General features: G+C 56.2%; 1 protein-coding gene and 1 long non-coding RNA gene across 3 annotated transcripts in view; one reads left to right on the top strand and one right to left on the bottom strand.

Annotated features, from left to right (window-relative positions):
- Positions 1-25,918, bottom strand: part of MYO1F (myosin IF) — a 33,422-nt gene extending 7,504 nt beyond the window's left edge. For both annotated transcript variants that reach the window (XR_007147006.1, XM_047833689.1), the window contains exons 1-19: positions 25,761-25,918; positions 16,559-16,696; positions 16,022-16,111; positions 15,844-15,938; positions 15,314-15,401; positions 15,111-15,200; positions 11,822-11,953; positions 11,533-11,664; positions 11,192-11,324; positions 10,820-11,016; positions 10,042-10,122; positions 9,835-9,921; positions 8,872-8,958; positions 8,016-8,183; positions 7,236-7,321; positions 4,497-4,578; positions 2,803-2,909; positions 2,186-2,284; positions 1,941-2,085 (exon numbers count right to left, since the gene is read on the bottom strand). Coding sequence is in view for 1 of the 2 variants with exons in the window: in XM_047833689.1 (XP_047689645.1) it covers positions 1,941-2,085; positions 2,186-2,284; positions 2,803-2,909; positions 4,497-4,578; positions 7,236-7,321; positions 8,016-8,183; positions 8,872-8,958; positions 9,835-9,921; positions 10,042-10,122; positions 10,820-11,016; positions 11,192-11,324; positions 11,533-11,664; positions 11,822-11,953; positions 15,111-15,200; positions 15,314-15,401; positions 15,844-15,938; positions 16,022-16,111; positions 16,559-16,696; positions 25,761-25,763 (2,040 nt within the window). In the remaining variant the exon portion in view is untranslated. The remainder of the gene's footprint in view (positions 1-1,940; positions 2,086-2,185; positions 2,285-2,802; positions 2,910-4,496; positions 4,579-7,235; positions 7,322-8,015; positions 8,184-8,871; positions 8,959-9,834; positions 9,922-10,041; positions 10,123-10,819; positions 11,017-11,191; positions 11,325-11,532; positions 11,665-11,821; positions 11,954-15,110; positions 15,201-15,313; positions 15,402-15,843; positions 15,939-16,021; positions 16,112-16,558; positions 16,697-25,760) is intronic.
- LOC125152060 (uncharacterized) lies at positions 442-24,837 on the top strand. Its single transcript, XR_007147036.1, has 4 exons — positions 442-495; positions 3,798-3,954; positions 14,715-14,960; positions 23,752-24,837. It is a non-coding gene; the product is annotated as an uncharacterized LOC125152060 (long non-coding RNA).
- Positions 25,919-25,941: the final 23 nt, after the last annotated feature.

The following is a 25,941-nucleotide window of genomic DNA, read 5'->3' as shown; positions in this document are numbered from 1 at the left end:
TTTTCCTTTTCCTTTTGTTTTCTTTTGTTTTCTTTCTTTTTTTTAAAGTAAGTTTTATGCCCAATGTGGGGCTTGAACACACGACCCTGAGATCAAGTGCCGCGTGCCAATAATCCAGCTTGGTCCAGGCAGGGGAACATAAGATCTGCGTGGGAGTGTAGTGACCCAGCACAACACATCCAGAAGGCCGACTCCCGATTTGCCATCCAATCCTCACATAGCAGCAGGTGGCCAGGCAGGCCCTAGGGGATTCTTTGCACTGCCTTATTTATTAAAAAAAATTTTTTTAAATGTTTGCTTATTTTTGAGAGAGAAACAGAGACAGAGTGCAGACAGGGGAGGGCCCGAGAGAGAGGGAGACACAGAATCCGAAGGACGCTCCAGGCTCTGAACTGTCAGCACAGAGCCCGATGCGGGGGCTCAAGTTCACGGACTGCGAGATCATGACCTGAAGTCGGACGCTCGACCTACTGGGCCACCCAGGTTTTTATCTATGTATGTATGTATGTATGTATGTATGTATCTATTTATTTATTTATATATTTTTTAAGATTTTACTTTACTTCATTTTTTTTTTTTTTTGGTTTTATTTATTTGTTTTGAGAGAGAAAACACATGGAAGGGGGTGAGACAGAGAGAGAGAATCCCCAGCGGGCTCTGCACTGTCAGCGCAGAGCCCAACGCGGGGCTCCATCGCACGAACAGTGAGGTCGTGACCTGCACCAGAATCGAGACTCTGATGCTTAACCAGCTGAGCCACCCAGCTGCCCCTTTACACTTATATCTTTAAGTAATCTCTACACCCGACGCGGGGCTCGAACTCATGAACCGCGAGATCATGACCCGAGCCGAAGTCAAGATGCCTAACTGAGCCACCTGGGCGCCCTGTCATTGTTGCTTTTTAAAAAACAACTACCCCTGTCCAGCTTTGCTGAGGTATAACTGACGCGTGACATTGTGTAAATTTCAGGCGTACAGGAGTTGACTGGATACATGTATATATTGCAGAATGGTGACCGCTGTAGATCAGCTGGCACCTCCACGCATAACATAGTTACCATTTCTTTTGTGGTGAGAACCCTGAAGATCTACCTGCCAGTATATAATACAGCGCTGTTCACTAGAGTCGCAATGCTATCCGGTAGGTCCCCAAGACAGCTTTGTCGTCGTCACTTTGTTTCTCCCCTGAAGGCAGAGGCCCCGTACGCTAGGTGGTGCTCCCGATCTTTTGAGAAAAGGCTGAGAGCGGCCGATAAGGTGCTGGAGGGGTTATTTCTGCACTGGAGCGTACAGAACGAGGGTTTTCTTTGACAGATCGGGGCCTGGGGCAGGTCTTGGGATAAGCCAACCGCCACTTTGACACGAGTCTCCAGCCCAGGGACTCCATGTGTCCATGACGCAATGAAGGAAGAGGACAGAGAAAGCAGGCTAGGAGAAGGTACAGAAAGAAATTAGTTAAGGGGCGCCTGGGTGGCTCAGCCGGTTAAGCGTCCGACTCTTGGTTTCGGCTCAGGTCATGATCTCACGGTTCGTGGGTTCGAGCCCCGCATCGGGCTCTGGGCTGACTGTGCGGAGGCTGCTTGGGATTCTCCCTCTCCCTCTGCCCCTCCCCCCTCGCGCTCTCTCTCTCAAAAGTAAATAAATAAACGTTAAAGATATAGAACTTAGTTAAAAAGGAAGAAAGCAGAAAGAGAAGAAGGATAGAAAGTTCTTCTCCCTCACAAGCGGCTTGTCACCACAGGTGGCCACGTGTGTCCCTACCTGCCTCCTGGCCACCAGAGGACCGTCCAGCTAATTCCGGTTTTTCTGAGCACCTGCTATGTGCCACACACTGGGCAGGAAACTTCCCGTTTTGTCTAATCCTCACCCCAGTCCTGCACGGGGGGCTTCTCCTCCCCTCGCTTTCCAGACGGAGAAGTCTGTCTGCCTCTCACACTCACCGACTCAGGGTTCTTGACAAAGACCTTGGTGCTCCCCATCTGGTACTGGTCTGGATCCATGTTGACTGCCCGAAGCAGGTGCTGGACCCCCTGACGTTCATCCCCACGCCACTGTGGCCACGTCTCCGGGGTCAGGATGGCGTACCTGGAGGCAGAGGACGTGGGAGGGTTTGGAGTCCACGTCCCCGCTGGTGGATATTCTGCGGGGTGGCAGTTCGGGCCAGGGGTGGGCGGGGGCACCTCACCTCTGCAGGAACTTGGAGAATTGGCGACGGTAGGCAAAGCCAGCCCGGCGTACTCTGATGTTCTCCTTCAGGCCCAGGTACTCCACCTGGTGCTTGACCCTAAAGGGGAAGGCACTTTGAGTCCCCAGCGGGGTACTCCTGGTCCTGGGAGTGGGTGGGTGCTGCTGGGCAGGGCTGGAAGGAGCAGACATGGGGCCCAGTGGGTCTGGATTCATGCCGGGGGCAGTGTGGGGGGGGGTGACTTCAGTGCCGGTGCCAGGGGTCAGCCTGGGAGTCAGTCCTGTGGGGGTGGGGACCCAGCTTCTGGGGAGGGAGGGGTCTGTGACAGTTCTGTGGTCAGTTCCAGAGTTCATCCTAGGGGTGCGTCCTAGGATTTGGAGACTGAGGGGACTGTGCTAGTTCCTGGGTCATCCTGCACTCAGTCTGGGGTCATCCCTGCAGTCTGGGTTGTCGTGGTCAGTAGTAGGTATAAACCCGGGGCCCTGAGGAGGTTTGCACTGGTCCTAGGGGTCAGCCCTGGTTAGTCTTGGGATGAGTCCCATGACCCTGGGCGGGTTCTGGAGGGAGGGGTCCGTCTGGGGGCACAGGAAGTGTGGATGGGTCCAGCTGGTAGTCACCTGCTCTCCTCCCAGTCGCGGGGCTTCTTGGTCTCGTTGGGCTTGATGCAGCGGATGTAGTGGGGTGTACATCTTTTTAGCGTGGCCACCAGGTCATTGGCTTGTTTCTGAGGTGGAGGAGAAGGTGGGGGCGGTGGAGCGATGGGACCCTCGGACCCTCTCTCCTCCCAGCCTGGATACAGACCCAAGAGGCAGAGACGCACTAAGTGGGGGCTGGCTCCCAGTGCACCACGGGGTCAGGTGTCCCTGGTCTGTGCATGCCTCCATTAGCACACCCCGTGCAGGGCTGACAACCTCAGACGAGGAGCTCTCGCGTTCACAGCACTCAGCGCTCAATCTGGTACATCACAAGTGCTCAGCAAACATTTGCGGGTGGCTAGCTGAGCACTCAGAACGTGTGCACGGAACATTTCTGCCTGTCCTTCGGGGAGCCGGTCCTCCGGGAGTAGGGAATCACGTGTGTGTGCCCGAGAGGCCAGCCTTGTGCATTTTAGTCCCTTGGAGGAGACTAGAAAGGAAATCGTCCCCGGGGGGGGGGGGGGGGGACTGGAGAGAGCGGCATGAGAGTCCTCTGCTGTGTGATCGGGGCCAGTGACGGTGCTTCTCTGAGCCTTGGTCCGCCCTTCCCCCGGGTGGGGTTAGTCCCATGCACGGAAAGCGTCCCCACATTTGCTGCCAGTAGTAAGTGCCCAAGGCATGGTCATTAAAATGTTTTCAGGGGGCGCCTGGGTGGCGCAGTTGGTTAAGCGTCCGACTTCAGCCAGGTCACGATCTCGCGGTCCGTGAGTTCGAGCCCCGCGTCAGGCTCTGGGCTGATGGCCCAGAGCCTGGAGCCTGTTTCCGATTCTGTGTCTCCCTCTCTCTCTGCCCCTCCCCCGTTCATGCTCTGTCTCTCTCTGTCCCAAAAATAAATAAACGTTGAAAAAAAATTAAAAAAAAAATAATAAAATGTTTTCAGGATGGGCCACCCAGTTGATCGTAGCACTATTCACTAGGTAAAAGGTGAAAGCAACTGAGTGTCCATCCACGGAGGAGTGGATTGGAAGAATGTGGCCCGTTGGTACACTGGAAGATTCTTCAGCCTTAAAAAGAAAGGCTGTCCTGACCCCAGCTACAACAGGGACGAACCTGGAGGACGTTACGCTGAGTGAGGTAAGCCAGACACAGAAGGACACGTCCTGCCTGATTCCACTCACGGGAGGTCCCTAGAGGAGTCCCATCCACAGGACAGAAAAGATAGTGGGCGTCGGGGGTTGAGGCAGGGGGCGGGGAGTCAGTGCTCCATGGGGACAGAGTCTCAGTTTGGGAAGATGAAAAAGTCCTGGGGACGGATGGTAGGTAGGCATGGTGGCCTAGTGTGAGTGTGCTCGATGTCCCTGAGCTACGCACTTAGCAGTGGTTAAGATGGTCCACTTTACGTATTTTCCCCCAAAATCCAAGTGGCACATAGCCAAAAGGCCAAAACATTTTTAAGATGATGGACGGTTCAGTTTGGATTTAGGGAGTCAGGGGGACATCAAGGAAGCTGGTAGAACCCCCCCTACCCCCAGAGTTGGAAGAAGACCCTGCTGGACAGAGGGTGCCTGAGAGAGGGGCAGAGGCCCCAGGACGCAGGAGACAGAGGCTGGGATGAGTGGAGAACTGTCCCCAGCCCTCCCCGGGCCCAGCTCCTCCTCTCCTGCCCCGGGACCCACCTTGATCTTGGAGCCGGCGGTGCTGGGGCGGCCCTTCTTGTCTACATCCAGCTTCTCAGGAAACAGCATGCGGAGGAAGGCCCTGGGCAGGGGGCACAGGGGAATTAGAGGTGCCCTCTCCCAGAGGGGAGGCTACCTAGACGCCCGTGACCTAGAGGACGCGCTGCAAAGCGTAGTTCTCCCTGAGTGTGGGGGGTGTAATGCTGAGAACCGGGGAGTTGCTTTTGTCCTTTCGGTTTGATTTGTTTGCACCTGTTCCTTCTGCCTCGGTGACCACGCTTGGCCTGGGTAGCAACTAAAATAGAACAAAGTTAAATTAAGTACGAACACCTATCAAGGGATGCGGCATCTCCGGCAACAGGGGCAGGTCCCCTTTCAGGAACGATCCTACACGCACAGGCTCACGTGCGTGTGCAAAGAGCCACAGACAAGGGAGCCTGATGCTGTGACCCTGCCTGTGGTCGCCATGATGGGCACAGTCACATCACCCCTCAGCAGGGGATTGGTTAGACGCCCTGGCACATTCACAATTCTCTCCCTCATCTCCGGGGGACCTTCCCTGACCATCACAGCCCGGGATGAGTGGACTGCTCGATCGGTACATATTTGGGAAGATGAAAACGCCCTGGAATTAGAGAGTAGGGATGGTTGCCCGACGTTGTGAATGTGCCTTAAGGCCACCGAACTGTTCGGTTCCGAACGGTGAAAAGGTAAATTTTATATTGTGTGTATTTTATCACGATTAGAAAGTAAAAGAAAGTGAGGGGCGCCGGTTGAGCGTCTGACTCTTGACTTCAGCTCAGGTCATGATCTCAAGGTTCGTGCGTTCGAGCCCCGCATGGGGCTCAGCGCTGACAGTGCAGAGCCTGCTTGGGATTCTCTCTCTCCCTCTCTCTCTGTCCCTCCACTGCTCACTCTCTCTCTCAAAATAAATAAATAAACTTAAAAAAAAGGGAACTAAAAGAAGGTAAAAAAAGAAAAAAAAGAGTGACGCCTACCACTATCTCCAGCCCTTTATCACCTTAGTTTTCCTTTTCAATGCTTGCTCCAGTGGATACCGGAATGACCAGGAGAGCTTGTTAAAACACGGATGGCTGGGCCCCACCTCATCCCTCTTGAGTTTCTCATTCACACATCTGGGCTGGGGCCCGATAATTTCTAGCGAGTTTCCAGCCGATACTGCTGCTGCTGGCCCAGGAACCCTACTTTGAGAACGACCGCTCTGTCCTTTCCAATATGGCGGCCCCTGGTCACCTGTGGTTCTCGAGGCCCTTGAGACCCGGCCTGTCTAAATCATGATGCGCTGTGAGTGTTAAAATCATTAAAAGATTTCACAGAGTACCAAAATATGGGGAAAGAGGGTGTAGTTCATCCATTCATAATTAATTCATACTCATTCATGGATCATTTTTATATGGATTATATGTTGAAATGATATTTGGGGTATGTTGGGCTTAAGAAAATATTTTTTAATGTCACCTGTCCACCTTTTTTACTTTCCATATTTATTTGATTTTTACTTTAATTAATTTATTTTAAGTTTATTTATTTTGAGAGAGAGAGAGCGAGAGAGCCAGGGAGGAGTAGAGACAGAATCCCAAGCAGGCTCCAGGCTCTGAGCCATCAGCACAGAGCCCGACATGGGGCTCGAACTCACGAACCTCGAGATCATGACCTGAGCCGAAATCAAGAGTCAGACGCTTCACCGACTGAGCCACCCAGGCGCCCCCACCTTTCTACTTTTTCAGTGTGCACTAGGGAATTTAAAATTGCACACATACTGGGAATAAGGTTTGGGTGCAGTTTGGCACGAGGGATCTTTCTGGTGTGATGCAGATGTTCCCAGACGGGTAGGGGTCGTGGTTGTACAATCCTACGCGCTGGCTAAAAATCCCTTCTCGGGGTGAGCGCATTTAATGGCATGCAAGTTGTACCTGGACACAGCTGTTTGAAAGTCATGATGCGTGTAGCTCGGATTCTACGTGGATGTGGGGTACGAGGGACAGTGCCGGTCTAGATCATTGGATCTCAAGTTCAAATGTGCACATGGCTCTCGAGGAGGCATCAGGGGCGTCATGTTGAAATGCAGATTCTGATTTAGTGGGTGTGGGGTGGGGTCTGAGGTGCCGCATTTGTAGGCAGCTCCAAGGGTGTTCAGGAGCCATAATTTCAGCCTTTTACGGACCACTGCCTTACGACTCTCATGCGACACTATATTCTATTTGCCTTTTTTTTCCCCTAGTTCAACACCTGTCTCCTCGCGTGGCTCTCCACTCAGTGAGAGCAGCCGTGTTCTCCGACCTGTCCGGTCCTCCGTCCCCACAGGTTCAAATCGTGCCTGGCACACAGCAGAGCCTGGACAAAGTTTTGAGGTTAAAAAGGCAAAACATGGACGCCGGCATGCAGCTTCGGTCAGGGAGATGGGAGCCATGGGTCCATATGCGTTAACACGGAAAAATGCAGGGCGTGCTGTGCTCTCACGGTGTAACCGGGGAAAACGTCCACACCCCACGTGGATTGGGTTGGCGCAGGGGAGCACTGGATGGGCCAGCAGGAGCTCTGAGGGCTTTCCTTACTTCTTCCTGTGGGCCTCGGGGGGCTAACCAGTCACTAGAAACACCGTCCCTGTGGACAGCCACACTCACAGAGTCTGCGGCGTGATGGGAGCTCTGGGGAAGACAGAGTGGTCCCCAGCCTCCCCACAATCCCTAGGAGGATGTGTCCCCGGAGGTCACTCACTGCTCACTGGTCTGCATCAGCTCTATGAGGTCAGAGAACAGGACGTCCCGGTTCCTCTCGCAGAAGCCGTTAACATCATAGGAGACCTGGAGGGAGACAGGGTTGGGGGGAATGCGGGGCCGAGACCTGAGGGGTGCTGCTTACAGCCCGGGCGGTCAGGGGTGCTGTGGGGGCCTGCTCTGGGCTGACAGGATCGGGGGGTACCTATAGTTCACAATAAGGGGCAGGGGGCTCCAGCCTGGGCAGGGGGGTCCCTGGGGGTGTCCGCTGGCCACCGAAGGTCAGTGGGAGAGTCTGTAGTCCTGTCAATTGCGGGGTGGAAGGCCGTGGCCAGGGTCAGAGGCCAGCGGATTTCTAGAGTCTTGGGTAGGGGTCCGGAGGGGGCTCCAGCCCATTTTGGAGGGTAGCGGCTTGCCGCGTAGGCCTTAGAGTTTGAGTTGGAAGGCCGTGTCCTGGGTCAGAGGTTAGTGGGGTTTGCAGCTCAGATTGGGGGGGAGGGTCTGGTGCACAACGTGGGGTCAATGGGAGGGAGTTTCCGCCCTGTTAGTGGGAGCTGCGCTGGGAGTAAGGAGAGCTGTGACCTTGGTCGGGGGGGCCAGTGGGTTTCTGCAGGTCTGGCTGAAGGAACACGGTGGGGGACCCAGGCCAGTTCCTGGGGGTGCGTGGGAGGGGTGGAGAAGGGGTCGCTGGAGTTCTGCAGCTCTGACCGGGGTTCCCTGCAGGCTCCTTTCACCAGGGGGCTGGGAGGCTGCGGCCGGCCGGGGGCGGGGCACCGCGCACCTTGCCCGCATAGTGGTGGATGACGAAGCCCGAGCTCCAGCTGTTGAAGTGCTCGTGGGTGCCCACTGCTGCCTGCAGCTTCTGGAGCAGGGTCTGGTCGGCGCCGCCGCCCGTGGCGTGCATGGTGGCGCACACGTCGTCCAGGACGCTCATGATGCCCGGGGGGCTCTGCGGGTCGGGGAGGCGGGCGGGTGGCTCAGCCTGGCGGGGCCCTGCCCCCATCCGGCTCCCCTGATCGCGGAGGGAGTGGAGGAGGCGGGGCTTCCACATACAAGAGCAAAAGTGGGGGGTGGGTGGGGAGTGGCTGTTGAAGCTAGCTGGGGGGGCAGGACGGGGTGAGGAACCCCACCGGGGATCCTCGCCCCTTCTCCCAGACTGGATGACCTGGTGGGGGACCTGTCAGCCTGACCCCTTCCTCTGTCTCTGAGCAGGTTGCCATGGGGAAGGTGTTTTGTTTTGTTTTTAAAGTTTATTTATTTTGAGAGAGAGAGAGAGAGAGAGAGAGAGAGAGAGAGAGAGAGAAAAGGGAGAGAGAATCCCAAGCAGGCTCCACACCGTCAGCACAGAGCACATGGGGCTCAAACTCATGAACTGTGACATCATGATCTGAGCTGAAATCAAGAGTCAGATGCTTAACCCACTGAGCCCCCCAGGGCCCCTGGGGCGGAAGGTTTGTTGAGTGAACAAGTGAAATGCAAGCAGGTGGGCAGAGTGGATGAGGTGGCTGATGGGATATTTCAGTGTGCTCCATCTGTCCCCCAGCGGGGAGCAGGGGACCCGAATCCCCCCTCCCCTCTCCCAGGCCCGGCTCCAGGCCTGGCAAGACCCGGACCCGCAAAGCTGACCCAGTCCTCACCAGCTTGTTTTCAATGAGGTCGCAGACGATTTTGTTGTTGAAATACTGGATGGGGGTCCAGCGGATGCCTTCCTGTACGTACTCCTCCTGGGGGAGGCACAGGGGGTGGGGGTGGAGATGGGTGTCTGGGCAGGGGGTGTGTATGTTTCTAGAACGCATGCTTCACAAGGTAGGTGAAGGAGGTGTGGTGGGTGTTCCCATATCTCCCCATCTCACCACGTAGGGCCGTCTCCAGTAACAAAGTCTGTGGCCCTGTGTGAGGCAGGCTGGAACTTCTCCCCCTGGCAGCCCTTAGCCACAGACAGACAGGAGCCGGTTCATAAGTATCCTGGCTCCGTGGCTCCTGGGGTGGACCGCCTCTGAGGTCTGCGCTACAGTGTCCCCCAGGGCTCAGCAGAATTTGGCCCCAATTGCCTGCAGCATAACCCACTCGTCATCATATCCTATTCTGCCCCCCCCCTTTTTTTTTTTTTAAGTGAGTCTTTCACTTCCTCTCTCCTCGCCTGATATTTGCCCTGAATCCTTGTCTCAGGCTCTGCTTCTGCAGGATGGGCAGGATGAAAACAGCAGGGATTTTTGTTCATCTCCTGCACGGCAGTCTTCCCAGCACTGCAAACAGTCTCTGGCACACAGCAGGCTCTCAATAGATAATCGTTGGAGGAACGGACGAGGAGGCTGTTCCCCAGCCCTTGTGAACGTTAAAGAGGCAGAAAACCTCTTCCAAAGGAGATTTCATGGGGGGGGGGGGGGCTGGACAGCTCAGCAGAGAGAGAGGTGGGAATGGGGGCTGGAGGGGGGAGGGTCCCCTGGTTCCTCGGCAACCTTCATGGTCCCGCCCCCACCCCCAGTGTCCCCTGTCCCCTGGCCACCTGGCTGTCCCCGCCCCCACCCCCAGTGTCCCCTGTCCCCTGGCCACCTGGCTGTCCCCGCCCCCACCCCCAGTGTCCCCTGGCCCCTGGCCACCTGCTCGGCTTTCAGGGTGAGTTCGATAAAGATTTGCTGCAGCTTCTCGTTGACAAAGTTGATGCAGAACTGCTCGAAGCCATTTTTCTGCCAAGGGAGGCAAAGGGTGCTGCCTTCAGGGGCCTGATGCTGGAGGCTCCTGGGACCACTGGGCCAGCCAAGGCGTGGGGGGGGGTGGGGTAGGGGGGTGGGGAGCAGAGGCCGAACCTGGAAGATCTCGAAGCCATAGATGTCAAGCACACCAATACTGTATTCCTCCTGGGGCTTCTGCATAGCACGGTTGATGGCCTGTAATGTGGGTGGGGACAGCAGGTGAGTGCCAGCGTGCCGCTCTCTTGTGCTCCTAGCCGCGTTCACAGGCTATGTCCCCTCATGCCTGTTCCTCTCCTGCCTTCTCCAGCTCTGTGTGCGGCACCCCCCCCCCCAAAGCCATGAGAAACCCAGGTGTCAGAACATCCGGGTTCCTACCTTGCGAACTGGCTTTGGCCCTTGACCATTTTGCACCTCTATTTTCTCATCGTTAAAATGGGCTAATAATGGCAACTACCCTGCAGGGCTTTATACAGGAATTAAATTGGTGCATGTAGGAACACTGAGAACCGTACCTGGCATAGACTAAGTGTCATATAATGTTGGCTACTACAGTATTGTCACCATTCCTGGCCTTGACACGTCCTGTTCCTGTCGCTCCCATCCAGTCCATCACTTTGTCCTTCTGATAGCCGATAGCCCCCTCGTGCCTCTCAGATGCCCCCACCCGTCTCCACCCCCACAGTGCAGGCCTGGATGGTTCCAGCAGCCCCCTCCCTCCTGGGCTCGCCCAGGAGGAGCCTCCGCCCACGTCATCCATCCGACTGGCTCCTGCCCCTGCTTGATGCCTCTGATGGCTGGTGACAGTCAGACCTGCCTTCCCCACTTGGTTGGTCCAAGTCCAGGTTGCTCTGGGGCAGCGCCTCTACCCCTGCCTGGCCCCGGCGCCTCTTACCTCCACGAGAAAGTCGAAGAGCCGGGCGTAGAGCCCCTTGGCCAGGGCGTCGCGGGTGTAGGCCGCCTGCTCCACGTTGAGGGTCACATCGATGGACTCGCTGCGCCCGCCCCAGCGGCTGTCCATCTTGCGGCTGGTCAGCTTCTCCTGCAGCCGCCCGCTGTCGATGCCCAGCAGGTAGGCGGGAAAGGCCAGCACTGCCGGGCGGAGGGGGCAGCCAGTTAAGCTCTTGGGCCTCCTGCGATGCTTCGGGCACTCCCCATTTTGCCCAGTGACTCAGATGCTGGCCTCGTGGGCTCTGACCCTCCCGGGGTCGAACTAGGAGGAAGCAGTTCACGCCTCCGCCCCACCATCCCCGGAACCCACACTCACGGTCCACACTCTCCACCCGGGCGTAATTCCCGTCTTCACAGAAGCTGATGTTTCCCAAGTGCAAGATCCCGGCCACAAGCTGTAGGACCAGCTGCTGGACGTTGGGTGGGATCCCAATGACCTGCATGGCATTCTGCGGGCACAACAGGGACAGGGCCTGTGCCACGGATCCCCACCTCTCCGCCCTGCCCTCCTGGGTTAGTTAGGCTTCTGGGGCCACAGCACGGAGTCAGGACACCGGGATCCCTGTCCTGCCTGTTTCACCCGCTTGCTGTGTGACTTGAGGCAAGTCCCTGCCCCTCTCTGGGCCTCGGTTTCCTAGTGTGGTGGTCACTGCTCACCAGAGTCTCACTGAAGTCACTCCGGTCATCGGTGCCATCCACCTTGTAGGTGTCCGACTGGAGGTAGTAATAGTACTCGGGGGTCATGAGCCCCAGGTTCTGCCGCTGCTCCTGGGAGGCTCCTTCCAGCAGCTGGGGGGTGAGCAATGCTCATGCATCTGACGTGGGACTGCGCAGCCCCCGTGACCCCCCAGTCCTCACTGTCACGGGCTCCTGGGCACCGACCCTCCCCCGCCATCTCCCCTTGGGCTCTCCCCCTGCCCCAATCTCACGGCCCCTTTCCCAGCACCTGGTAATAGATGTGGAAGTTCCTCTCGTTTTCGTTCTGCATGACCACACGGGATTTCTCTAGCAGGAAGTTGGAGATCTTGCCCCCATCTGGCTCCCCGCCGCGGCTGAACTGGATCTCAAAGTACTTGCCCTGAAGCGGAGAGAGACACGTTAGACCCCCGGGGTCCGGTGGGGGAGGGGTGGGGGAGGAGTTGAGGATGGGCCTTAGGAGCCTGGCCTCTTGAACCCTCTTGCCCATGTGACCTCAACTCTGCTCTCCAGTCCCGCTTACTGACTTTGCATCGGCTCCTTCCCTCCCGCCTTTGTTTAAGCTGCTCCTTCTCGGCTGACTCAAGTCCACACCTGGGCATCCAGCCCTGTGCCAGGCACATAGAAGTACCTCACTTTATTGACCAGTTTCCCAGGTCTTCTATCACAACACAGAGGCCTCCATGTTCCTGGGGGATGTTGCTAGTTTCAGTGATCCTGGGTGTCTCTCCCGTGTTGTCCCTGAGCCCAGAGCAAGGGCTGCACAGCCCCTTCTTTGGCCTCTGCCAACCCCTGGGTTCTACTCTGGGCAAAGGTTGGAGGGCAGAGAAGCCCCCTTACTTCTCCTTTCTGTCGCTTCCATGCAATGATGATACACATTACATCATAGCGCTACCCAGACACCTGTAATACGTGACATATACCCATTCTGTTCTGTGGTATACTAAGTAATATTGTAATATATGTAACATATGATGTAATATATCTACACATATGTATAATATATAACATATGTAATATATGACATATATAACACATAACCTATATTATATAATATGCAATATAAAACATGATTGTATTCTTATATATGTAATATATATATCTATATATATTATATATATGTATATATATATATCTATATATATTATATATATGTATATATATATGTACATATATATGTATATAAATCTATAACACAATATATAACATATATAACATATACATAATATGCCATATAAAACATAATTGTGTTCTTATGTATCTATAACATATAATATATAACATATATATTACATAATATTATGTGCAAAATAAAACATGATTGTGTTCTTGAGGTTCAGCCATGTTTTTGTGTGTATCAGTACTTTGAAAACACATACGGTGCGATTTCCAGTTATATAAAGTTCTAGAACAGTCGAAACTAATCTCTTGTTAAAAAAAAAAAAAAAAAAAGACCCAGAGGAGTGGTTGCTTCTGGGGTGAGGTGGGAACAGAGACTGACCGAAAAAGGGGGGGGGAACTTTCTGGAGTGATGGTGATGTTCTGTATGTTGATAGGGCTGTGGTTGTACAGATGCACACATTTTTCCAAACACTGTGCATGATCCACTTTAATGTGTTCTGCTATATGCAAATTTTACTTTGAAAGAAATCAAAGAAAAAAAAATAAAAGAAATCGGGGTGCCTGTATGGCTCAGTCGGTTAAGCGTCAGACTCTTGGTTTCAGCTCAGGTCATGAGCTCGTGGTTTGTGAGTTTGAGGCCTGTATCGGGCTCCACACTGACAGTGCGGAGCCTGCTTGGGATTCTCTGTCTGTCCTTCCCATGCTTGTTCTCTCTTTCTCTCTCCCCCACCCCTTCTAAATAGATAAATAAATGAAATGGAAGAGCACTGGAAATTTATATTGGATTATCATTAATGATCTGCGTGCTGACGTGTGGAGGGGGGAGCAGAAAGTATGGTGTCTGCAGTTTACTTTGTAGCTCATCAAAAAAAAAAAAAAGATGAACGGGGGCGCCTGGCAGGCTCAGTCGATGGAGCACGTGACTCTTAATCTCAGATCATGAGTTCAAGCCCCGCATTGAGTGTGGAGCTTACTTAAAAAAAAAAAAAAAAAAAAATGAATGGTTGGAGACATGATAAAGCAAGTATAGCAAAATGTTAACAACAGAACCTAGGAGGTGGGCAGCAGGTGTTCGCTACGCAATTCTCCCCATTTTTCTGTGTATTTGAGATTTTTAATAATAAACGTTGAGGAAAATACTTCAAATATAATTACATGATAAAAATGTTAGAAAATAGGGGCGCTTGGCTGGCTCATTTGGAAGAGCGTGCAACTCTTGATCTTGGGGTTGTGAGATCGAGCCCCATGTTGGATGTAGAGATTGCTTAAAATTAAAAAAAAAATCTTCATTTAAAAAATCCTAAGCCATAAGATTTATATTTTATTTTATTTTTATTTAAAAAAAATGTTTTCATGTTTATTTCCTTTTGAGAGAGAGAGAGCACAAGCAGGGGAGGGGCAGGGAGAGGGGGAGACACAGAATCTAGAGCAGGCTCCAGGCTCTGAGCTGTTAGCACAGAACCTGACTCGGGGCTTGAACTCGTGAACTGCGAGATCATGACCTGAGCTGAAGTCGGATGCTCAACTTACTGAGCCACCCAGGTGCCCCAGCCAAACGATTTTTAGAAGAATATTTATTTTGAGAGAGAGATGAGGGGGGTGGACAGAGAGAGACAACCCAAGTGAGCTCTGAGCTGTCAGCACAGAGTCTGTTGCAGGGCTCGAACTCACGAACTGTGAGATCATGACCTGGGCCGAAATCCAGAGTCAGACGCTTAACTGAGCCACCCAGGCACCCTCTCCCCAAATTAAAAAATCTTAAAAAAGAATGTTAGAGAAAATACAATTAATAATATTTAGGGGAATAAAATAAATTGTATTAGCATATGGAATTTATTAAATCATTTTCATATGCAGGAATTATTGAGATCTGTCAGATGGATATTAACACCATCTCCATTTTATGGAAGTTACACTGTTGTGTTTTGTTTTGTTTTGTTTTTGGTCCAACCCACAAATGTAAATAGTGATAGAATCAGACCATAACTCCAGATCCGTTGACCTATTCTGTCTTCTGTTAGGCTCAGCGTAACACCTGACGGAAGGAAGAAGCCCAAGAACGATTTGTTAAAAGAAACAACGGATGAGAGAATAAATCGGGAACTGAAATGTGAATAGGAACGGACGTAGCATGATTGCAGCCAAGGAAATATGGAAGAATGTTACACAGACAAGTCAAGGAAGTCAAGGCCACTACAGTTCAGCTGACGGGGGAGTCTTTTTCAGATGGACCATAGGCAGGAAGTGAGTCTCCCATCCAGGAGCAGGTAGTTCCTCTATTGCTGGGAATACACGTGTGCGTGTGCGTGTGCGTGTGCGTGTGCGTGTGCGTGTGCGTGTGCGTGTGCGTGTGCGTGTGCGTGTGCGTGTGCGTGTGCGGAGGGAGCCCTTGCTCCAAAGCAGGGCCGCGGACTCACGAAGCGGCTGGAATTGTTGTTGCGCACGGTCTTGGCATTGCCGAAGGCCTCTAGCAGTGGGTTTGACTGCAGGATGATATCCTTCACGTGCTGCGGGCAGAGGCGGGTGGAGGTGGGAAGAGGTCAGGATGAGGTAGGCGGTCCTGGGGGTTCATTACTGTGCACGTGGGGAGACCCGGCCCATCCTTCCACTCTCCCCTCACCTGGACCTTCTGGCCCCCGCCGGAGACCTTGGAGATGTAGCCCATGATGTATTTGGCTGCCACCGTCTTCCCTGCTCCACTCTCTCCACTGGGGGTGGGGTGGGGGGGGGTGGGTGAGGGAGAGAATGATCAGCAGCCAGCAGGGAGGGGGGTTGGGGGGGAATAAGTACCCTTTCTGGTGCCTGCTCATTCATTCATTCATTCATTCGTTCGTTCCCTACCGTGTGCCAGGCACCATATCAGATTCCGGGGAAGCAATAGTGAAAAAACAGAGAAACAGCCCTGCCGTCTCAGAGCTGACATTTAGAATGCGCGACAGACAATAACATAATGAATAAATAAACATATCCTGGGTCAGCAGGTGACAAAGTGAAGCGGGACCAGGGGCAAGGAGGGACAGCAAGGTCTGTTTGGATCAGGAGCTCTGAGCAAACCTCCTCGGGGCTGGTGAGGCTGTTGTGGGGCCTGGGCAGGAAGGTTATGGGCACCGCCGTCCCCCGCCCCCCCCCTCCTCCGCCGTACCCCCGTACCTGATGATGACACACTGGTTCTCACAGTCAATGAGCATGTTCCGGTACATGTTGTCCGTGAGGGCATAGATGTGCGGGGGATTCTCGTACTGAGCCTGGGGGAGAAGGTCAGGCCTGAGCGTGGCGCTGGGGGCCAGGGGTCCTGGGGCTGCGCCTCCTCCACCGGCCCCAGCCTCACCGCGCCCTGGTAGAGGTCGATCTCGCGGTCGGTGAAGTAAGGCATCTGCTTGAAGGGGTTTACGGAGATGAGCACAGAGCCGATGTAGGTCTGGGGTGTGGTGTGGTTAAGGGCGGTGCAGTGGCCGGGCTGGCTTGGCTCCCCCTGCGCCCCTGTCCCTTAATCCTAAGCCCCTGCGGCCTCCAGAGCCCCCTTGCTCAGAGGAAGAGATGGGGCTACGGAGACGTGCTCTGGGACCCGGGGGAAGACAGGCCTGGGTCCGGAAAGGGGAGACGCGCTGCGGCTGAGCTACCCAGGGCAGAGGGGGTAGTGGGTGGGGGCCAGAGCCCCGCTGTCGCGGCCTGTGTCCCCTCCCCCGACCCGGCGCGCTCCCAGCCCATCCCCCCGCTCTGATCGTTTGCCCTGGCGTCTGTCGGTCCCCTCTGTGCTGCCGTCCCCCTGCCACTCTTCCCACCCCTCCTCCGTCCGCCCGCCGGTCGGTCACCCTCCCGCCCCTGTCGCCGTCTTCTGCCCGCCCCCGCCCGGGGCCCAGGGTACAAAGATGTAGTCGTCCATGAAGCGCTTGCGGAGGTTGCCCACGATGGCGTCCTCGGTGATCTGCGGCAACAGCACCATGTCGTCCACGCCGCTCTGCTTCACGTTGTGGCTCTGCCAGTGGAAGCGCTCCTTGCTGCCCTGGGGTGGGGGGTGGCCAGGCAGGGGTGAGCCCCTGCAGAGGGGACGCGGCGGGGGGGGGGGGCAGGGGGGTGGGGAGGGGGGTGTGACGCCTCCGTGCCCCCCCCCCGCCCGGCTGGCCTCCGTCACCAGCTTCTGACTCTGCACCTCGGCCACCTGCCTGCGTCCTTCCCCACTTCGGGGACACCAGGAGAGGCGGGCGAGGTGGAGAGCAGGCTCCTGCCCCCAAGGAGGGGGGCTCTGTTCTCGGTCCCTCCACCTGGTGTCGCACTGTCATGGAGGGAACCCTGGTGCCAGGCAGCTATTGCAGGGGGGAAGTCGGGAGTGGGGGGAGGCTTGCTGGGCAGGGGGGCGGGGGCCTCGCCCTCCTTCTCACTTCTTCAGACTTCCTGCCCCTCGCTTCTCCAGCCCCCTCTCCCGCCCCAGGCCCAGGCTGAGTCCCTGACTTCTCCAGGGCATTTGACCCGCTGCCCACCCCTTAGACCCCTAGGTGGCCTCCTTCCTCCCACTCTCCTCCTCCTCTCTCATGGTCATGCACGCTAGCCTGTCACATCCGTGACCTCTGCCCTCTGTGCCCAGCCATGAGCCTGCTCCTCCGCCCCCACAGCTTTCCCTTCTCATTTCCTTCCTCAGTTTTTTTTTTTTTTTTCAATCAGGTGAGACTTTCTTTCAGCCCCAGGGAGAGGACTCAGATAGAGGCTCCCCCAAAAGACCCCTCCTCCAGGAAGCCTGCCTGGAACGTTTTCCCTTTTCAGCCTGACTGAACTCATCCGGTGCCTTGGACACTTAAACATACTGGCTGTCTCAGGTGCACTCGAGGGTCAGCGTACCCCTGCCGTGGAGGAGTCTGGCAGACCGGTGAGTGATGGCGGCCTGGAGCTTCCCCGGCAGGTGTGCTCATGCCTGGATAAGATGCCCCCTTCCTCCAGGAAGCCCCTCATGCCCAGACCAGGAACTCTTGGAGGGCAGGGCCTGGGGAGCCCTTTCTCAGCTCTGGCAGGAATGACCCGATGGAGGAACAAGGAACGAGGGCAGAGAAAGAAATCCAGATTTGGCGGTGGGGGGAGGCGGGGGAACCCCAAGAGCAAAGGATGCTGGGAATCAAAATCAAGTCTTCAAAGAGGACCCGTGCTTTGCCAGGCAGGTTCCAGGGAAGGGAGAGGGGAGACGCAGGAAGGGATCAAGCAGGAGGGTCACTGTCGTGTGGCCGCTGTAGGGCAGAGGTGGGTGAGGGGCCACAGTCTCTCCTGGGGACACTGGGGGGTTCCTGCGCAGGGGAAGTGCGAGGTCAGATCCTGGACATGCCATCAGCCAGAGCGGGGTTCACCGATGGATGCCACAGGCAGTAAACGAGCCCGGTTCTTGGTGGGGGGTAGATCTGGGCTCTAATCCCGGCTGGGTGATCCAACACCGCTCTGAGCCTCAGTGGCCCCATCCGTAAAATGGCAGCAGCATGCTCACTTTCAAGGCTGATGTGACGGAGGAACTGCTCTGGGGTGCCAAAACCAGAGTGGCGCGAGGGGCCCCGTGCTCCTCTGCAACGCACGCGGTTGTGAGGACGGGCCCGGGGGCAGAACTGACATTCTCCAAGCACCTAGGACAGGCCGAAGCTGGGAGGCCAGGGGCAAAGCCCGCCACCCTCACGGCAGCTCAGGGGGCTCTAGGGACAGAGGCTTGGCAAGTGCCTGAGGCTTGACTATGGACATAGCTACATTGTTTCCAGGGGTGTGGGATTCCACCCTGGGCTCCGCCTGAGAGCAAAGCGCTTGCATCCACACACGAGTGGCTGGGCCCCAGGGGCTGTTTGGGTGGGACTTGAGTTCGAGAAGGGCTTTGCTCAGGAGCTGGGAGAAAAGCCGCAGCAGGGGGGGCGAAGCAGCCAGGCCGAGGTGCAGAAAAGCAGGAGCTGAGAGCGGAGGAGGGAGTGCGGGGGGGGTGGGTGCTTTGGGCTTGAACCCCCCTCGCTGCTTCCAGCCTGAGGTCAGTGGTCAGAGTGGGAGTTTCATATGGCACGTCTGGTCTCCCCGCTCTGCTCTGCGGCTGAAAACCTGTCTGTGGCTCCCTGTCACTCTCCCATCCATCTGGTCCACGAAGGATTCTGGTGCACCTACTGCATGCTGGTGACCTGGCCCCCCTCCCGCCCGCCCCCCCCACCCCGGGTAAACCTCCTTTGGTCCCTAACCTCAGTGCCTCCAAGCTGTGCTGATGCCCAGGCCTCTGCTCAGAGCATCCTTCCTGCCTGGTGGGTGCCTTCACACTTGGCTCAGGTGACATTTCCTGTGAGAAGGCCTCCCTGACCCCAGGCCACGCTGAGGATCCCCGCAGCTCCCCGGGTGTCCCTCACCACAGCCCTGTCCCCGCTCTGGACATCCTGCACACTGGCCACATCTTCGGGTGTGGAAGCTCCCGAGGGCAGGGGCTCGGGCAAATGCCGGGCTGAACCCGGCCTCGGGGCTCTTTTGAAAGAACGAGTGGAAAAGTGAGGCAGCGCTTGGATGAATGGAGGGGAGGTCAACCAGGGCCAGGTGCTGAAGGGCCTTGAATGCCAAGCCAAGGAACTCAGACTTCATTGTCAGCAGCTTGGAGCGTTCTCAGCAGGGCCCTGCTGCTCTTGGGGACACTTTAAGAGTTGTGGGAGCAAATGGGGCGGCCTGGGTGGCTCAGTCGGTTAAGCGTCCGACTTTGGCTCAGGTCATGATCTCACGGTTTGTGAGACTGAGTCCCGTATCGGGCTCTGTGCTGACAGCTCAGAGCCTGCTTCACATCCTCTGTCTCCCTCTCTCTCAGCCCCTGCTGTGCTCACGTGTGCTGTCTCTGTCTCTCAAAAATAAATGAACCTTAAAAAATGAAAAAAGAATTGGGGAGCATTTTTGATTGTCCCGGGGATGGAGACTGGCTGGCATTGTAAGCGGGCTGCAGCTACCAATGTGCACACAAATAATCGCCCTGATCAGAGCCCCCACTGCTCCCCACCAGACGCTCATTCACGCGATGTAACTGTTAGTAACCACTGGGATGTAGAGCCAACTTCTATCTTATGCATAGACAGAAAATAGATGTATTTTTTTTTGCCTTGGCATCTTCCAGCAACGCAACTACCCTGTGTCAAGGGAGATTTTAATTTCATTCAGATTTCACTAAGACTTGTTCAGCAGTAAGAAAAAAAAAAACCTTGATGTTTATTTTTTTTTTTTTTTTTTTTTTTTTTTATTTTTATTTATTTTTGGGACAGAGAGAGACAGAGCATGAACCGGGGAGGGGCAGAGAGAGAGGGAGACACAGAATCGGAAACAGGCTCCTGGCTCTGAGCCATCAGCCCAGAGCCCGACGCGGGGCTCGAACTCGCGGACCGCGAGATCGTGACCTGGCTGAAGTCGGACGCTTAACCGACTGCGCCACCCAGGCGCCCCTTGATGTTTATTTTTGAGAGAGAGAGAGTGTGAGCAGGGGAGGGGCAGAGAGAGAGGAAGACCCAGAATCCCAAGCAGGCTCTAGGCTCTGAGCTGTCAGCACAGAGCCCGATGCGGGGCTCGAACTCTTGTGGTGTTAGTGTGGGCGATACGTCCCTTGACATCAGCCTGTGAGTGGGGCTGTCCGCTCACTGAGATAGACCTGGGTCCCCGTGTGAATCCCTGGTGGCTCCGGGTGCTCGGCTGTGGGCCACTGGCCTGAGCACTTTTCCTCTCTATGTGCATATAGAGAGTGCAAATGACTTCGCATTCTAGGAGATCACATTGATTATTATGATTTGTTTACTTTTGATTAAGTAGGCTCCACTCCCAACGTGGGGCTTGAACTCATGACGCTGAGATCAAGAGTCACATGCTCTACTGCCTGAGCCAGCCAGGTGTCCCTCACGTGAATTAGTTTTGGAAGGATGGGAGTCAGTGTGTTTCACTGTCTGTGAATTTCTTTTCTTTACTTTTTAAACTTTATTTATTTATTTTGACAGAGGGCCAGCACAAGCAGGGGAGGGGCAGAGAGAGAGGGGGAGAGAGGATCCCAAGCAGGCTCGGCACGGTCAGTGCAGAACCCAATGCGGGGCTCGAACCCACGAGCTGTGAGATTGTGACCTGAGCCAAAATCAAGAGTCGGACGCCTAACTGGCTGAGCCACCCAGGCGCTCTTGTCTGTGAATTTCATTTCAGGGCTTCAAGGGGGGGGCCTGCCATGATGTTTGTTATAAGAAGGGGGTGCTGGCCGTGATGCGTTAGGAACCCCGGGGTGCTGTGGGCAGGGCAGTGGGGAGGACAGAGTTGTGCCAGCTGCATTGTGCGGGGGTCAGAGAGGGTGCCTACGACAGGGGCTGAGCAGGGCGTTAGCTGGGAGGTTGGAGGCAGCCGGGGCGGGTGAGACCCGGAGATGACAAGGGCGAGTTGGCAGAAACAGGGAGTCATGCTACCAAAGAGTGCCCAAGCTCACCGGAGACAGAGGGGCCCCCTGGAGAGTGCTGGTGACCTCATTCAGCAGTCAGATTGGGAGGTCAGGAGGTGTAGACGGGGGAGTGAGGACGGCTCTCAGACAGTCTGGCTGAGAAGGGGAAGAGGGCAAGAGGCCGTGGGGAGCCGTGGGGTCAGCGGGCATGTTTCCCGTTTTGAAGATGGGGAGACCCGAGTGCGTTGGCGAGGAGAGAGGATGAAATCAGGGAGCAAAGGGGTATTATTCACGGACTGGTGTCATTCAGGGGCCACAGGTGGAGCTGGGGGGAGGCCTACTCTTTCTCTGAGCCAGCAGTGGGTGGGGGAGTGAGTGGGTGGGGAGGTACGGGGGGTACAGGAAGCAGAACCTCTCTCTGAGGAGTGGGGTTTTGGGTGGTAACTATGGAAACAATAGTGAACACCCCACTGGGGTTTACCGTGTGCCGCACTGTGGGCTAGGCTTTTTCCGTGAACGATCTCACTGAACCGTCCTGCACATGCTGAGGTCAGTACTATGACCGGGCCCGCTTTGTGGAAGAGGAGACTACAGCACAGAAAGGTTAGCTGTCCTCCCCAGGGCCACACAGCAGGAAGGGAGGACCTTGAAGAGGACTGGAGAGGCTGTCTGCTACCCTTAGCCCAGTCCGGGTCAGAGGCGGCCGGGGTCGGTGTTTTCAGATCAGAGACAAGGTTGGTCCTGACCAGGGTTTCCCCAGTGGGTTAACCTGGTCTCTGGGCTCCGGGGCCCCTCAAGCTGGGCCGAGCGAGACCCGAGACCATTTCCTTGCTCTGAGGTCAGAGGCCCTGATGCTGGCTGTGTCTGGCTCTCTTGGCCCCAAGGACTTGGTTCCTCTTCCTGTCCCTTCCGTCTTCCCCCATCCAGCTGAGTGGTCCTCTGCCTCTTGCAGCCACTGACATTTTCCCCCTCTGTGTCCTGCCCTGGGCACTGGAAACCCCCAGATCCACTCCTGCCCGCCTCCCCCTCCGCCCCCCGCAGTGACAAATCTGTGGGTTGTTTGTAGTGGAGGAAGAGAGGGTTTTGCTCAGGTGAGTACAGCGTGTGGAAGGACGGTCAAGAATTTTGGCGTGGGACCAGGTGGGTGCGAGGCGTGGGGAGCCCACTTCACGGCTCCAAGCCTCAGTTTTCCCCTCCGTAAAATGGGTTCCATAACAAACCTCCTCCGTGGGTTGTCTGAGGGGAGTAAATGAGCCAGTGCAGAGAAGAAATACACTAGATGCCTCGGAAAATGGCAGCTGGCGACCCCAGGAGCATGTAGAGGAAGTGATCAGCGATTGACACAGGATATGGGAGCTGGCCCACAGATGCTTGTTGAGTCAGTGAATGAATGGGTGAAACACCACTGGGATGAGACTGTCGCTTGCCCTGTGTCACGGGTGCCCGTCTCTCTGTGGCTCCCAAGTCTCCGTGGACCAAGTGTGTTTCTAAGTCCCTTCTTTGGGGGTGGGGGTGCAATGGAGAGGTTGCGGTCATAGTTGACCACAAGCTAAGTATGACTCAACCCGATGGGGCTCTTGTGAAAGAGAGTCCGGGCTGGGGGGGAGGTGGGAGGTTCTTCAGAGAGACTCCCCCCCAGTCTAAGGTGGACGGCTTGGGGAGCATAGCTTCCAGCTTCTTTGGCATGGACGTTCTAGGCCCAAATGAGTCTGGAGGGATGGGCAGCCTGGGGCACGGGGGGGGGGGGGGGGGAAGGCACCCCCAGACCCTCGCAGCCCCTCATCGGGTAGGGGGGAGCAAGAGATCGCAGGTCAAGGGGGCTGTTAAAAGCGTGACCTCAGGAGTCACGGGGTTGAAATCCCCTGCCGCTTTTGGGTCGTGCGGCAATTCACCTAATCTCCCTGCCTCCGTTGTCTCATCTGGACAATGGGAACACTGACCTCACGGGGCGGCTAGCTGCACGGATTCAGCGAGGCCAAGGGTGTGAAGCAGACCCACTAGCCTTTCTCACCGCTGCCAGGGGCAGGGGCAGGCTCGAGCTGGCCAGTCCCCCCGGGCTCAGGGCACAAGGCCAGGAGGAAGGGCTGGATGAGGGAGCTTTTGCAACTCGCCCTAACTGCTCTGGCCTCCCTGCTCCTGGGCGGTGATGAGAAGAGCCTCAGACAGGAGAGAACAACGAAACAGCCATTTCCTTCCTCGTTGGGGTCCTGTGAGCTGTGGTCGCCAGCAGGGAGGAGGTATGACATTGCCATGCAGCACAGTCCCCCAGCCACAGCCCCTGGTGTGTCCCTGGAGCCTTGGTCCTGTCCTCCCCCAAACTTGGTGGGGTTCTGGGGCCACACCCTGCATCCCTGCACCGTGCAAACAGCATGCTCGCCTCCAAAGGCTCTTGAGGTCCCCCTTCCCTTGGGGGGAGGGCTCTCGGTGTCCATTTGGCCTAGCTGGAGGCCCTTCTCCTCTGGGGACAGGTGGGGACTCTTGTCCTTCTGCAGTCTTCCACCCGAACTCTCTCTTGGGCCCCTGGCCACTTCTGTCCATCCCCGCGGCTGCTGCCTGTGGACTCGGCAGCCACATAACGTACAGCTTTATGTCTGCACTTTAGAAACAACCACCGTCACCCTCACTGAATCACCATCCCCGAGAATAACCTGCTCCTGCCTTCACCCCCTTTGCCCTCACAGTCAAACAAAAACTGCCGATAACCTCAATCATGGCACCCACCGTCAACGTCACACAGAACAGGGAACGGGTCCCGCCAAGTTCCCTACCGTCGCCACCGCCACGGCCACCGCCGCTGCCACGCCCACAGCACTGGCCGTCCACGGCCACACACGACCAACCTCCACTAGGGCCGCCGTTCCCACACCACCGTCGCCAGGGCGGTCGTCAAAAATCAGCAACGGACGGCCAACAGCCAAAAGTGTTGCCATCACCGCCCCACTCGGGGCAAGAGCGGCCACCGACTACCGTCATTCCACGGATCAGCCCTGAAGACGACCAGCCACCAACCACAGATCAACACCGGCTGGCAGGCGGCAACCATCGCCCCTGCCGACACGCGCCCACGGGATTCACAGTTACCGCCAACTTGTGACGACTGTGGGCGATGGCCACCATCATCCCCCCACCCCCACCGGGCACCCACCGCCCATCATTCAACAGCAACCGAGAGTCGCCTCCCCCGGCTGCCATCACTAACGACAGCAATGAATGGGCATCGCCCACGGTGACTGCATCGAGGGCGCAGCGTGTGGCTTGGGGAAGCACTTGAAGAACACTGCTCCGTTGACTCTTTCCACACTCTTCCTGGCACTCATCACCCCCCCCCCCCCCAGGAAGCAGTCGGCACCCCTGGATGGAAGTTTTGGCCTTGTGGATGGGGTCTGCCCTCTGTTTTCCCCTCCGTGGTCCTCTTGGGTTGAGCTTCTCCCTTCCCGCAACCCGCCAGGAGAGCAAACAATTGACTAAGCATTTTGTACAGCTTCCTTGCGAGGGGGTGGATTTCTTTCAAGTAGCAAATCATTTCCTGTGTTCTTTTGATCTCCGTCTCCCCATCCGAGCGCCCGAGCCTTCCTGGCTTGGCTCCTTCTTCGAGGAATTCCCATCCCAAGCCCGGGGCTCTAAGCTGCCACTTTGGTGGGTGAGCCACCCAGAGGGGTCCTCGGCCAGTGACCCCCGGTTCGTCGCGGGCTTTCTGAAACGAGGAGGGGCTCTCTCCCAGACGGATGCAGTCCCTGCCGTCTGGCCCACCACCCTGCCTACACCTTGGTCAGGTGCCTGCTGCGGCTGGCTGGGTGACTGTCCCAGCCACATGCTGTCGTTGACAGAGTGACAAAAAATGAAAGTCGAAGTGGTTTGCAGATGCGTGGAGCGGTGGGGGCACATCTTAGAGCCAGCCTGGGCTCTCTCTTTACGTGTGTGTTAGGAGGCTGCTGGGTCTAGACCCACGATAGTGACGGTCTCCTGAACCCTGTCACCGCAGTCATCGCCAGACCTCAGCCTCACCAGGTGGTGACGCGGCTGGCGGCAGGGTGTCCCCTGCCATACTTGCTTGGAAGGCTTCCGGGAGTGGTGTGGCCCTGCCGGGCCTCACCGCCTCCTGTTTCTGTGATCGCTACAGCCAGACATGCAGGCACACTGCCACGACACCATCACTGCCCCCCATTGCCCACTGGACACAGCTTCTGGCCACAGCTGTGGACTCAGAGTGGCCGAGCCCGCAGACCCTCTGAAGTTCGGAGAGTTTCCCGGAACACCTTCCCTATCACCACTGACTTCCAAATATGACATGTGTGGGAACTGAGGCCCAGAGAGGGGAAGTGGCTTGCCCAAGGCCACACAGGAAGATGAGGGACCAAGATGAGCTGGAAACTGGCTCTCTAAGCCCTGACAAAGGGGTATGTCCTTGTCCCCTGCAGATACTGTGTGGTCCCTCAGGGTCATCCTCTGTCCTTTGTTACTGCTCCCTCCTTGGTCCCCTATCACCATTCTGGCATCCTGGCACCACCCGATGTGAACTTGGACCCTGGTGAAGGATGCTGGGGCATCTGAGCTGCAGAGAGGGACCCCCCCAAAGGGTCCTCTGTGCCCCTCCCCCTGGCCCCACCTTCTGATGGTGGCCCTGGGGCACCTCCACCTGGGTGGTTGCTCCCCACCCCTGTACTCGAGGGCCCGGCCTTGAAGGACTTACCATGGTGAAGGTGTGCCACCCCTGGGGAGCGCCCGAATGGGTCGTGGCGGGGGTCCAGGCTCAGGGCGTTCTGGGGGGCGGCTCGGGCATGGCCCTGCTCCTGCTCCTGTACCGGACTCCTAGCCTAGTTCCTCTTACAACAGCCCCCCCTCCCACTTCCTTTGGCGGGAGGGGCCTCTGC

This window comes from Prionailurus viverrinus, chromosome A2 (assembly GCF_022837055.1).
Source record: "Prionailurus viverrinus isolate Anna chromosome A2, UM_Priviv_1.0, whole genome shotgun sequence".
In the NCBI taxonomy this organism is placed as follows: domain Eukaryota; kingdom Metazoa; phylum Chordata; class Mammalia; order Carnivora; family Felidae; genus Prionailurus; species Prionailurus viverrinus.
This window is presented reverse-complemented; position numbering and strand designations above follow the sequence as displayed.